Source organism: Choloepus didactylus, chromosome 22 (assembly GCF_015220235.1).
Source record: "Choloepus didactylus isolate mChoDid1 chromosome 22, mChoDid1.pri, whole genome shotgun sequence".
Lineage (NCBI taxonomy): Eukaryota > Metazoa > Chordata > Mammalia > Pilosa > Megalonychidae > Choloepus > Choloepus didactylus.
The window spans coordinates 9,070,971-9,083,670 of record NC_051328.1 but is presented as its reverse complement, the minus strand read 5'-3'; the positions used below and the strand labels follow the sequence as shown (position 1 = coordinate 9,083,670).

The 12,700-nt window shown below is 33.7% G+C and overlaps 1 protein-coding gene across 5 annotated transcripts in view; it reads left to right on the top strand.

Annotated features, from left to right (window-relative positions):
* The window catches only part of RPGRIP1L (RPGRIP1 like), a 98,210-nt gene that overhangs the window by 12,187 nt on the left and 73,323 nt on the right, over positions 1-12,700 (top strand). For all 5 annotated transcript variants that reach the window (XM_037815879.1, XM_037815878.1, XM_037815876.1 and 2 more), the window contains exons 6-7: positions 836-979; positions 11,129-11,234. In XM_037815879.1, the coding sequence (XP_037671807.1) occupies positions 836-979; positions 11,129-11,234 (250 nt within the window). The remainder of the gene's footprint in view (positions 1-835; positions 980-11,128; positions 11,235-12,700) is intronic.

The following is a 12,700-nucleotide window of genomic DNA, read 5'->3' as shown; positions in this document are numbered from 1 at the left end:
GTAAAAATAGGTATTATGTAACATGTTTTCAGTAAAATGATGAAAATGCAACTTATCCAACTCTATTAATGGAAGGGTTTCTAGAATACGCCTCTTTATCATAATTTCTCCCCAGAGGAGCGGCATAAAGTAGTAGAGAATGTTGCCTCTAAAGCTTACACTCTTTATCATCGAAAAGTTACAATACTGAATGAGGGGTGAAGAATATACTTTTGATAGTTGCTTCAGAATAAGGTGGGCTTAAAATTATTCCTTTTGTGTATTTTAAATATCGGTTATTGTAACAATTAGACTATGAGAGAATGAAACAGTGAAAGACTAAACATCGTCTTGCTATCTGATAATCAGCTGAAAAGCCAAGGTTCATAACCAGTTCTCTGAGGCTCATTATACTGGGATGCTGCCAGGCATGGTAGAGATACAGGCATGCCAGAGACCACTAAGTGTGTTTGGCAAATTTCCTGCCATCCTTCTCTGAAGTGTTAATTTGGGTGGCATAGGCAGGTGTGCATGTGAAAGAATGAAGACATATAAATTCTCTGACCAGATTTTGGAGTACATAATAGGTGATCTGAAAATACTTACTTGACTGAATTAAACCAAAGTCCCGTTCATTTCCTAGGACATTGTCTTGCAAAAGCAATATTTTAAGTTATTACATATGTATTTCCAAATTGTCACACTTAACTGCTACTTTCACTATTTGCAGAGGCACTTAAGGTAAAATTTCTAACTGTTGCTTCCTCTTTATTATGAAGAACTTTCTCTGCATTGAGCTTAAATACTGCAAATTTTTCTTCAAACTACAAATTCATATAAAGGCATTTTATTTCAGAGAAAATGTTGTTCAGTCACAGAGAGACCAGATAGAAGAATTAGAGCATTTGGCTGAGATCCTGAAAACTCAGTTGAGGCAAAAAGAAAATGAAATTGAGTTATCTCTTCTTCAGCTTCGAGAACAGCAAGCTACAGATCACAGGTATGTTAAAAACAGAAATAGCACTTTAATAAGGTCGAAATTAGTTTAAAATATTTTACCATGTGACATAAAAGGATGAGTTTATTCTTTTTAGAACTCATGTTACATTCTTCATTTAAGCATACTCTAGACCTACTAACTGCACTCAAGAACTCTAGTCTCAGGGCAGTTTCCCTAACGTGCTCTGCTAATAGCAGCTTCTGATGGCTGGAAATCACCCTTCCTGTTTCCCCCACTCATTTGCCACATTTGCACAGAAGTTCAAATACCACTCCATTGTAGCTACCCAAAAAAAAATTGAGTGACAAAAACTCAGCTGTTGGTATACCTGGTACTTAAGTCCAGCCTTATTTAAGTTTTTTTCAATCTTAAAATATAATAAATCCCATAATATAGAACCTGTTTGTAATCCCAAAAAGATGTTAACTCTCCTAATATTCAAAACTTGCATTGCATTCTGTTGATTGTTATTGATGACAGTGGGACCCTTCATTAGTCTCTTCTCTATCTCTTCGTTTTTGACAGTTTAAAATGTGCAATATTTTCTTTCCCATCCTCCTTTGTCATTTTAGTTCCTAATACTTTTTCCTGTTTTCTGCTTTCATATTGTGCTTTCAACAAGACTGTCTTTTTACCATGTTCTTTCTTGATTTTTTCCACTTTGTTTTCTTTCCTTTCCTTTCCTTTCCTTTTTTTTTACTTATTTTTTTTGACAAAGCATACCCAAAAAGAGGTTAATTGTATAATGAAATTCCATATAACCATTACCCAATTATAACAATTATCAACATATTACCTAATCACCTTTTTTTCCCTCAATTAATTAGCCCCAGATGTCATGTCATCTCACTCATAAATACTTTAGTATGTATCTCTGTCATCTAAGGAAATGGGTTTGTTTTTTAAATACCTCTCATTATGACACCTAACAAAATTAACAGCAGTTATTTAATATCATCTGATAACCAATCCATTTTCAAACTTCCATAGACATGTCTTTCCACTTTTCATTTGAATTAGAATCTAAACAAAGTCTCCACACTGCATTTAGTTGTCATCCCTTAAGTCTCTTATTTCTTTCAATTTTTTTTAAAACCAGACCTAGTCCCTCTATTTATTTTCCCCTTTCCAGGGTGTGTAATAACATACTTATGTGGCTAAGTTCTTATTTAGAAAAACCAAGTAAGGATTTTTGGTTTTTCTTGTCAGATACAGAGTTTAATCCTCCCTTAACAAACTAACCTTACATGGTAATATATGAAAACTCTACAAAAAGATGCATAATATCAGATTTGTTTAGAATTAAATAAAGTAAGCTAAAATCAGAGATCTAAAATATTAGAATTTATTACCTCTAATAATTTGAAAATGTGTATTTCAGAGATCTAAAATATTAGAATTTATTACCTCTAATGATTTCTATTCCTAAAAAGTTGTTTGTAAAATTAAAGTATATAATGAAATCTTCTATATCGAGTTATATTTATATACCCTTCTGAGTGCAAGGCAAAAGAAACAGGAAGATTTTTGAGAATTATATTTAAATTAGGGGATATAATGTGAATCCTGGCTTTAAATAAGCTTGACTATCTAAAAGTTATGTATGTAACTCTAGGAAGAAGAACTGATTTAGACTCAGCCTTCTTGGAAAACCAAGGAATGGTTCCTTGTGAGGAACAGTGCTGAAAGACCAACCCCCAATCCTGAATATGGTGAACTTGGTCAGTTGCCAAGAGCTATATTTTAGATAATATCTGAATATAAAGTTTCTGTACTTAGGCCAGGTACAAGCTTGGGAATCAAAGGTTATCAGGGACTGTTTTCACTTGTTATATTTCTCAAGTTCCCAGAGAGTCAGATGGACACTGTTGGCTGTTCCCTCTTCTAAGGAACTAGACTTACAGTGTTAATGGAAAAGGAGATTGAAACATCTTTCAATGCTAGGAGTAGAACAGTGGAAGAAATAGAGTGATAGAGATAAATACCTCATTTCTATAATGTCAACAAGAGACCCCAACAGACACACATGGAAGAGTTTACTTTAAAAACAAAATCAAATTAAGGCCTTCCTCAGGTAGCTAAATTATCCACTCCATAACATTGTGTTTTTTGTCACATCATTAATTAGAAGCAGAAGGAAAATAAGTATTACAAGTAAAGGAACTTTTGATGCAGAGGCTAAAGAAATAAATCAGTTTGTACCTTATCTCACTGGTTTTATAAAATTGAAAATTCACGTGTTTTGCTTAGAAGGAAAGATACCTGTAGTGAATAGTATATTGTATCTTGATATACAGTTGTTGAAAACTGAAGAAATAACTTAACATAAGGGACTTCAAGGCACTTTTTTTATATGTTTACACATCGCTCAATATTTTGTCTGTAACAGCAATTTTTTTTGAGACTAATGGAAAACTGTTGAAAAAATGTTGGGGCGAATATAAAACATGGTATAATTTACTGTAGAGAAAAATCACAAAATGGGAAACATATTTAAACTCTCTTTCACGGATACATTATTTCAGATTTGAAATTCTAGAAGTCTGATCTGGATGTTGGATTCTTTGTTCCAAACATGAACCTAACGTTGTTGTAATCTTCAGACTGGTGGCGCTTGATATTTATGGCAAAGAGCCTTTTCATAGAATATTACAGAAACTCTTCGTAGTATGTGTTTAATAGACCAGTTTGGTTTGGCATCAGCTTGACATAAACTTTTGGTTATCCAAAGCCCTTAATTGCTTTGAAGTAAAAGCCCAGTACTGCTCTTTTTTATTAAAATCATGTTTTTTCCTGTTGTTGTGGTCTATTTTGGAAGACTGAGCTGTGATTTTTGCATATGTTCTACATAATGCCTCATTTGCAAAAAATCTTGTATCATTTACAAGTAGCCTGAATGTCTGTGTTGTTTTCAACAAAAGTCCATATTAAAATTTAAACAATATAAAAATACACATTTTCTGCTTATTAAAAAGGAGGCATTAAATTAAATGCAAAGCAGTAACCAGTGAATACGTGAAAGTGAACATTGAAATCACAATGATTTTACCTTTTATTGACTTTTTCCATTCCAAAAATATTTGTACTCTCACCAAATGTGTAAAGCTAGTTTATACTAAATGGGTTTTTTTTTTTGTTTTTTTGTTTTTTTCCAAATAAATTAAAGATCGTTTAAGTACCATAATGTCCCAATGGTGGGAATTTAACCCAGAAATGTTTCAGATGCTCTGGCTTGCCTTCTCTCATATCAGATGTTTCGACAGAGAGGCCTTTTACAGCTGTACAGAGTAAGAAACGTCCTCGCTTTAGGGGCTCCCTCTTTTCTCTCTATGCACAAATACAGGATTACTTCCTAGCATTCTAAGTTCTTCCCCAAATTTTTATTTTGTAGAATTGCAAATGTTTAGAAAAGTTTTCAGAATAGTAAAGTGAACACACACATCTTTCACCCTTTCGCATATTTGTGCGTGGCACAACAAGTTTTTCTCTGTCTGTGAGCGAGCAAGGGAGCTCTCTTTCTGAACTGTTTGAGAGTTAGGTGCATATATCATAACTCTTCACCCTCTATATACTTCTAAATATCTTCTAAGAAGAAGGACGTACTCCCACATAACCTCAATACCCCTATCATAGTCAGGACATTTAACAGTGAGGCAGTAGCATCATCTAATACACAAACCATGTCCAAATTTTCCCAGTTGTCCCAAGAATGTACTTTAGAACTGTTTTGTTTTCTTTTTAATGGCTGAAAACAGCCGTTTTGTTTTGTTTTGTTTTGTTTTGATCTAGGATCCAATCAAAGTCCATGCGTTGCATTTAGTTGTCATGTCTTTTAAGTTTCCTTTACTTTAGAGTGGTTCCCCAGTCTTCTCCAGCCCATTTACTACTGCTTGCAGAATGCCCGTTTACCTGATTGGGATAGGGGTAAACCATACAAACACCTGCAGGGGGATGATATGTCATTTTTTAAAAATATATTCACCAAGCTCTTACTGTTTGTTTTCAATAACTTAGAATTTGGCCCAATGAAAATTTCTTATATCCCTGTGTGTGTGTGTGTGTTTGTGTATGTGTTTTATCATTCTTATCAGATTTTTCTGAGATGGCAACTTGACATATTTTTTCCTGCACTCATAAACCACAAAAGCTGTTACAATTAATAGTAGTGTATTAGTACAAAAATGAGAAGATAGGGAAAGTTAAAACTTAGGAACATCTTAGAGGCCGGAAGCAACTTAGAAGAGTGGGAAGAATTCATTTCTTGGTCAGAACTGGATTTGGGTCCCAGCTTCATCATTTAAAGACTCTGGCCAAATTCTTTACTTCTCTGACCCTCAGTTAACTTCAACTGCAAAATGAGGAAATTGAAATTGAAATGGGTAAGTGGTTCCCTACCTTTTAAACAGACCACTTTTCTCCCTAGGGACCTTGTGTTTTCTAAAGATTTTGTCTACCAAATAAACTATGTTTATTAATTTAATCATTGTACTCATTTTGTATTCATCAAAGAGCTGTCATACCAATCACTGATTCTGATAATTATGAAATAATACATGTTATTGCATTGAATTGGTATAATTCTATCAGAAAATAAAAATAAAACCTTTATTGTCACTTTTGCCAGCAAATCTTTTATCTCCCATTGGGTTTTTTGAAATATTGAATACAATTTCCCTATTTCTGTTACTAGCACTGTAAATCTGTAATTGGAATCCATTAAACTTTATTCTTGCTTAGTTTAAAAATGATCCCTTTAAGAAGATGAATCATTTAAAAATGACCCTTTAAGAAGATTTGGGTTTTTCCTGGCCCCAAGCAGTCCTGTAGAGTTCTTCCTGTATCATCTGAGTGTGATTATATGCATGTAGTGAGCTGTCCCCCTCCATTTCTTGTGGGTGGTGACAGTAAAATAAATCAGTACTGAGTTCTGATTTATACCTTGACCCAACTTCACAAGAAAGGTATGATCCAGAGGGAAATAAACATGCACAAACAAATTTTTTCCTTTATGCAACCTGAAGCTAGGGAGCACTCTTTTCACCTATGAACTCAAGTAGCGGTTTTGAACAAAACCATTACCTTTCAAATAGCCTTTCCTCAACTACTTTAGTGATGCTTATTCCATTCCATTTACTAGCAACCTCTGTAGTCCTATTCAGAAGTGGTACCCTTGCTAGTGATTGTTATCCGTGTATCCCTAAAACGAAATAAGAATGACCAACTTTTCTTTCAACAATACACATACCGGATGGCTGCCACTGTTTAAAAAAAATCCTAAATTTCTCATATGAGAAATCTAGAATAAGCAAATTTATAGAGACAAAGTAGATCAGAGATTACCTGGGGAAAGGGGAAATGAGGAGTTATTTCTTAATGGGTAAAGAATTCCTGTTTGGGGTGATGAAAACACTTTGGTAATGGATGGTGGTGATGGTAGTTCAATATTGTAAATGTAGTTAATTGCACTGAATTGTACATTTAAAACCCGTTAAATTGGGAAATTGTATGTTACATGCAAGTTATCATAAGAAAACCTGTAAAAAAAAAAAAAAAAAAAAAAACTGAACAGTTTTTTTAACTCTGTTTGTTTTCAACTTTATCCCCCAAATTTAGTCATCCTAAACCTAGTTCTCACAAAAAGCATCTCCATTGTGTCTCAAAAATTTTTTACCTAACTTCCTGGACTCTCACAACCTAGCTTCTGTATTCTAAGGCCTTCTCTTCTGATTGGTGTGAAAATACTGTATTAAAACATTTTTGTCTCAAAAATCAAGAGGCTTTTTAACTTCATAATCCTTGCTGTAGGAAAGAATGAAATGTCAGCAGTGGGAGGGGGCGCAGGCAGCAGTTAGTTTCCCCTTGGGAAAAGAAGTATATGAAAGTTTCACTGGGGCAAAAATTTTTGCTTCTTAAGCTTTCATATTAGAGTATACATTACATAGCTCCACTGAAAGTTTTTACTTCTCCAGTATATCTGAGGTTTTAAATTTCTGGATTTAATATGGCACCCAGTAGCAAGCTGGAGTCAAGTGTTTTTCAAGGCTTCCATTAGAAATTCCTTTTTCAGAGTTTATGACTTGACTGTTTCAAATTATATGAGAGAAACTTGGCACATAGCTTGTTGAACTGGATTACTTTTTTCAACATAAAATCTGATTTATTTCAGTTTGTTTTTAATCTAGAGATGGACCAACACCTCTTCTCATAGTTTTTAGAAGATTTGATCATAATTCTAAATCATATATGTCTGTTTTCTATAAAAAAGAAAAGAAACCGCACTTTCCAAATTTAGTTGTCTATAGTTTTTTCAAATTCCTTGTTGAAACTGTTGAGAAATTTCCTTTCACAAAGCACTTACTTAGCATGCTTGATATCTGTTTGCAACTCATTTCACCCTGTGTAATGCAGCATGTATGAATTGGTGCATGACTATCCAAGTTCATCCAAATGCTTTATTGTCCATTGTTCTTTCTGTTAGAATGTAATCATCCTTAAGTTCTGATGTTCCTATCACACTGCTGTGGAACAGAGCAGGAAAATCTTGGGTAGAAGTCATTTAAAAATCTGTTCATAAAATCAGCATTGTATCTGTTCTTCAAATGAAACCAACCTGAGACCTTCCAACACAGAGGTCTAGAACCAGCCGCTTTGCAGTGACTCTAACTCCCCCTTCCCTCCATCATGTTTCTCACACTCCTGTCATGTTCTTATGACATCTCTTTTCCCCTTTTTCTGTCTTAATTCCACCCTGATTCTTTTTTCCATATCATCTGTGTAAAAATGTTGTTTTGATTGTCAGGTTTGAGATGATTTGCATTGTATACCTTAAAGACCAGACTACAGGCACAACATTGCTGATTTTACCTTTTATGTACTTTATATCAGCTCATAACTTTCAGCTTAACAGCAAACCAGCCTTTCCTTCTAATTGTTACCTTCAAGAATATGGAGTACTAATAATAATTATAATGTATAAAGTCCCTAAAGCTGACACTTAAAAATAATTATTAAAGACTTTCAGGTTTTGCCTTGTCCCAGAATAGATATATTCCATGGTGCACTGCCTTTTTATTCACAAGTAACACTTTGTTATTGTTTTCTAAATACTACTTGTATTATATTTATGCCCACTTATCAAGCATAAATAGTATAAAATGCTACGTCACTTTCCCTGGCAATGTTTTGAAAAGTTTAAATTCCAAGGAGTTTAAGAAAATATTCAAGAAAGCATCCACTGATTAATCCACTGAAAGTTTTTCAAATATACTTACTGGCCTTTGCCTTACAAAGAAAATTCAACACTAAAACCTGTCTCTATTATTTCTGTGACCCTGGGTGGTTGAATGGGTTATTGGGCCTTAATTCTTTGTTACTATCTTTAAGTAATAGCTATTATTCTAATATATCTGAATCTTCTTGAAAATATTCACATATTGAAAAACAAGAGAAATAAAAAGAAAATATAAGAGAAGATTTGAAATTATTTGAATCATAGTCCTGTCCGTCTATATCAATAAATGTCACTCAATGTTGAGTGATTAGACCAAGTAATTTTGGAGAAAACAGGTAAATTATATTTTGGCTTCCAAATAGGACCAAAAAAATGAATATTTTCTTTAGACTTTATTTAAAACATATTTTTCTCATCATATAATTTTTTTAAGCAAGTGAAGATAATACTGAGAGGAATAATAGTGACTGTACTTTTGAATTTGTGCTCACAACTACTAAATAACATGTTTTAGACACATAATTATTTTAACATTGTGTTAAGACTTTACCCTGGGCAATATCCAGGTTCTTGGGTTTGTTTATCTTCTGTGTGAGGACAACTAACTGTCCAATGCCAAAATATAATGAACTTTCAAATATCAAAGAGGAAAACTAAGTATTTCAAGTGCTCAGCTGGTTTACAGATGTGTGAGCTTTGTAGTCCACTTTCTGGTTCCAGTAGGGCATTGTGACAATTTTTCCAATATGTGTGCGCTAGATAAGTTTTGGAAGTAAAATTACTTACTTCAAATAATGAAATTATTTTCTGAATATAAATTCTCATTTATTTTTTCCTTGAAAAATGAAGTTTAAAACCAAGCATCACACTATATTATGTAACTTTCTTGGGGTAAAGTAGGAACATGTTGGAAGTTAAGCAGTTATCTTAGGTTAGTTGTCTTTTTCTTACTCCCTTGTTATGGTCTCTTTGAAATGTTCTTTTATTGTATGTTTGTTTTCTTTTTAACTTTTTTTTTCATACAGTTGATTTAAAAAAGAAGGGAAAGTTAAAAAAAAAAAAAAGAAAAGAAAAAAGACAAACAAGGAAAAAAAAAAAAAAAGATGTAGTGCCCCCTTGAGGAGCCTGTGGAGAATGCAGGGGTATTTGCCTACCCCACCTTCATGGTTGCTAACATGACCACAGACATAGGGGACTGGTGGTTTGATGGGTTGAGCCCTCTACCATAAGTTTTACCCTTGGGAAGACGGTTGCTGCAAAGGAGAGGCTAGGCCTCCCTGTATTTGTGCCTAAGAGTCTCCTCCTGAATGCCTCTTTGTTGCTCAGATGTGGCCCTCTCTCTCTGGCTAAGCCAACTTGAAAGGTGAAATCACTGCCCTCCCCCCTATGTGGGATCAGACACCCAGGGAAGTGAATCTCCCTGGCAACGTGGAATATGACTCCCGGGGAGGAATGTAGACCCGGCATCGTGGGATGGAGAACATCTTCTTGACCAAAAGGGGGATGTGAAAGGAAATGAAATAAGCTTCAGTGGCAGAGAGATTCCAAAACGAGCCGAGAGATCACTCTGGTGGGCACTCTTACGCACACTTTAGACAACCTTTTTTAGGTTCTAAAGAATTGGGGTAGCTGGTGGTGGATACCTGAAACTATTAAACTACAACCCAGAACCCATGAATCTCGAAGACAGTTGTATAAAAATGTAGCTTATGAGGGGTGACAGTGGGATTGGGAATGCCATAAGGACCAAACTCCACTTTGTCTAGTTTATGGATGGATGTGTAGAAAAGTAGGGGAAGCAAACAAACAGACAAAGGTACCCAGTGTTCTTTTTTACTTCAATTGCTCTTTTTCACTCTAATTATTATTCTTGTTATTTTTGTGTGTGTGCTAATGAAGGTGTCAGGGATTGATTTAGGTGATGAATGTACAACTATGTAATGGTACTGTAAACAATCGAAAGTACAATTTGTTTTGTATGACTGCGTGGTATGTGAATATATCTCAATAAAATGATGATTAAAAAAAAAAAAAAAAAAAAAACCAAGCATCACAATTTTAAAAATATTTTTGAATGTAAAACATATTTAATTAGGGAACCTTTCTCTGTCAGACAAATAAATGTCTTTTGAAGACAGGTATTCATTTAGATCTATGATTAACATTTAACAAAAATCTTCCTGTTAAATTCTACATTTGCTTTAATCTCAGTAGGAAAAATACAAAATAATATTGCAGCATATAGGGTTTCTATATACCCTGTGGACGTCAAATGATCTCTTACAGCTAAACGCACATCTGTAACATATTTAAATGCCAGCTTTGGGCATTATTAGTATAAAATGCTAAGTCACTTTTTTTAGAAATATTTTGAAAAGTTTAAACTCCAAGAGGAAACTCCAATAAGTGGTAATCTTATGATACCATCTGTTTCGAGGGAGTGGTGGGAAGATGAGTGGCTGTATTGCATTAGATATTTTTCACTTAGGGAAAGTAGTATGATAGTTCTCCTTAAAATAAGTTGGAAATTTGGTGCAGAACCATTGCTGTGCCAAAGACTGATGTGCTTTTGTGCCATCTTTCAGGACACTACTAAATGGTTTTAAGTCCATATTACCCATCATTATTGGGGCTATACAATCATCAAGTTTGAGAGCTCCCTTCAATTTTTGAGAGTCTGTGAGTTTATGAAAGTTGTAGAGTGATTGTTGATTAGTTTTAAATACAAATCTTCCCTAAGTATGTAATAAACTAAAAGCTTCTGCAACTGATGTGTAAGCTTATAAATATTTTCTAGGTAACATTAAATGAAAAATTGTGAAATGAAATGAAAATTGTTAATGAAAACCACCATAGGTTTTTTCTCTTACCTTGCATCTTTTTACTTGTCTTTCTTTCTCTTAAACACAACTTTGAAGGTCAAACATTCAGGACAATGTAGAAATGATTAAGCTTCATAAGCAACTAGTGGAGAAAAGCAATGCTCTCTCAGTAATGGAAGGAAAATTTATTCAACTTCAAGAGGTATTGTGATAATTTGTTTTATTATGATGATAGATAGATACAAAGGGTTAAAAAACTGTTCAAGTTGTAGTTTGATTTTAAAAAGTGGAATGGTATTAACAGTAAAAAGTAATTTTTTGATTGCTCTTTTTATTTTTGAGTGTGTATGTATTTCATATATTGTTTGTTATTTATAGCTTAATAACTAAAGAAATAACTAACTGCCTGGTCTTTTTATAAATATCCATGTCCTCTTAAAATAATACACAAATTTATTGTAAATCATGTCATGCCAAGAACATTTATTTTTAACTCCTTTTATCTGACTTCATTATGAATACATAGCATTGAAGGTTTAGAGGCTATATTTGCACACATCTTCAATACTAAGCATTTATAAAATATACAAATCATGTTCTTTTAAATATTTTTCAAGTTTTTTTTGAAAAACTACCATTCTCAGAAAATATTTGAATACCTGTAACACTAACTGTCTGAGTATTTATTTTAAACCTTAGCATTTCAGGTTGACAATATTAGGACTCTTCATCCCCATGGTTGTTTTAATAAGGACTATGACCCCACAGGAATGTGCCATCAGAGAGCTCCTATTTATTGGCACTGCATAATTAACGGGGGTTCTGGAATTAATGAACTCCAAAACATTCCAGATGAGCAGAATTCATATTAAGCATTAACTTTCTTTGATGTACTGAGTCAAGGAAAGCAGTAAAATGATGTAAAGCACAGGGTCATCTGAAGCCTAAATTCACAATTGAATTAGATAGTTAAATATTTTGAAATCATACACTGAGTACTGTTTTCCATCCTGGAGGAACCTCCCTAAATGCCAGGTAAAAACTACCTTCCATATAAATGTAAGAGTTTGCAGAAGAGACGAGACTGATTAGGGAGTGGAAATGGTAGCACTATCCACAGATAAATAGACAAGGGAAATCAAAAATACGTGTAATTGAAAGCCATGTCTAAAATGAGCCCACAAAAATAAATTTACGTTCTCTTAACCCTTTGACCATTTTGATTTCCATTGAACAGCAATCTCAGGGATTTGTTTAAACACCAACAATAACAAGTGTCTGCTATAGACCAGATACCTTTTTTGGGGATTTAGAAGGGTAGAGATTTGGGAGTTTCACACCAACAGTTTCAATGAGGTAGAAAAACCAGGGAAAGCTGGTTAAAGATAGTGTTCCCTAGTAATGACAAGATTAAAGAAAACTGGCCTGAAGTAGCTCAGTAGCCATGTTCTTTTTTTAAGTGAGTGAAGAAGAACTTCAATAGAACTTAAATGACTTTAATTAGCAGGTGATGCATTACATGTTGTGGTTATATGGTCGCTATGCCAAGAATTTAATGTAATCAACCTTTTCTATTTACAAAAGAATTATGTGGCATTTAAATGTATAAAACTAATTTTAATGCATATTCACAAATAGGCCATTTTAAAAGTTAAGACAACTTTGTAA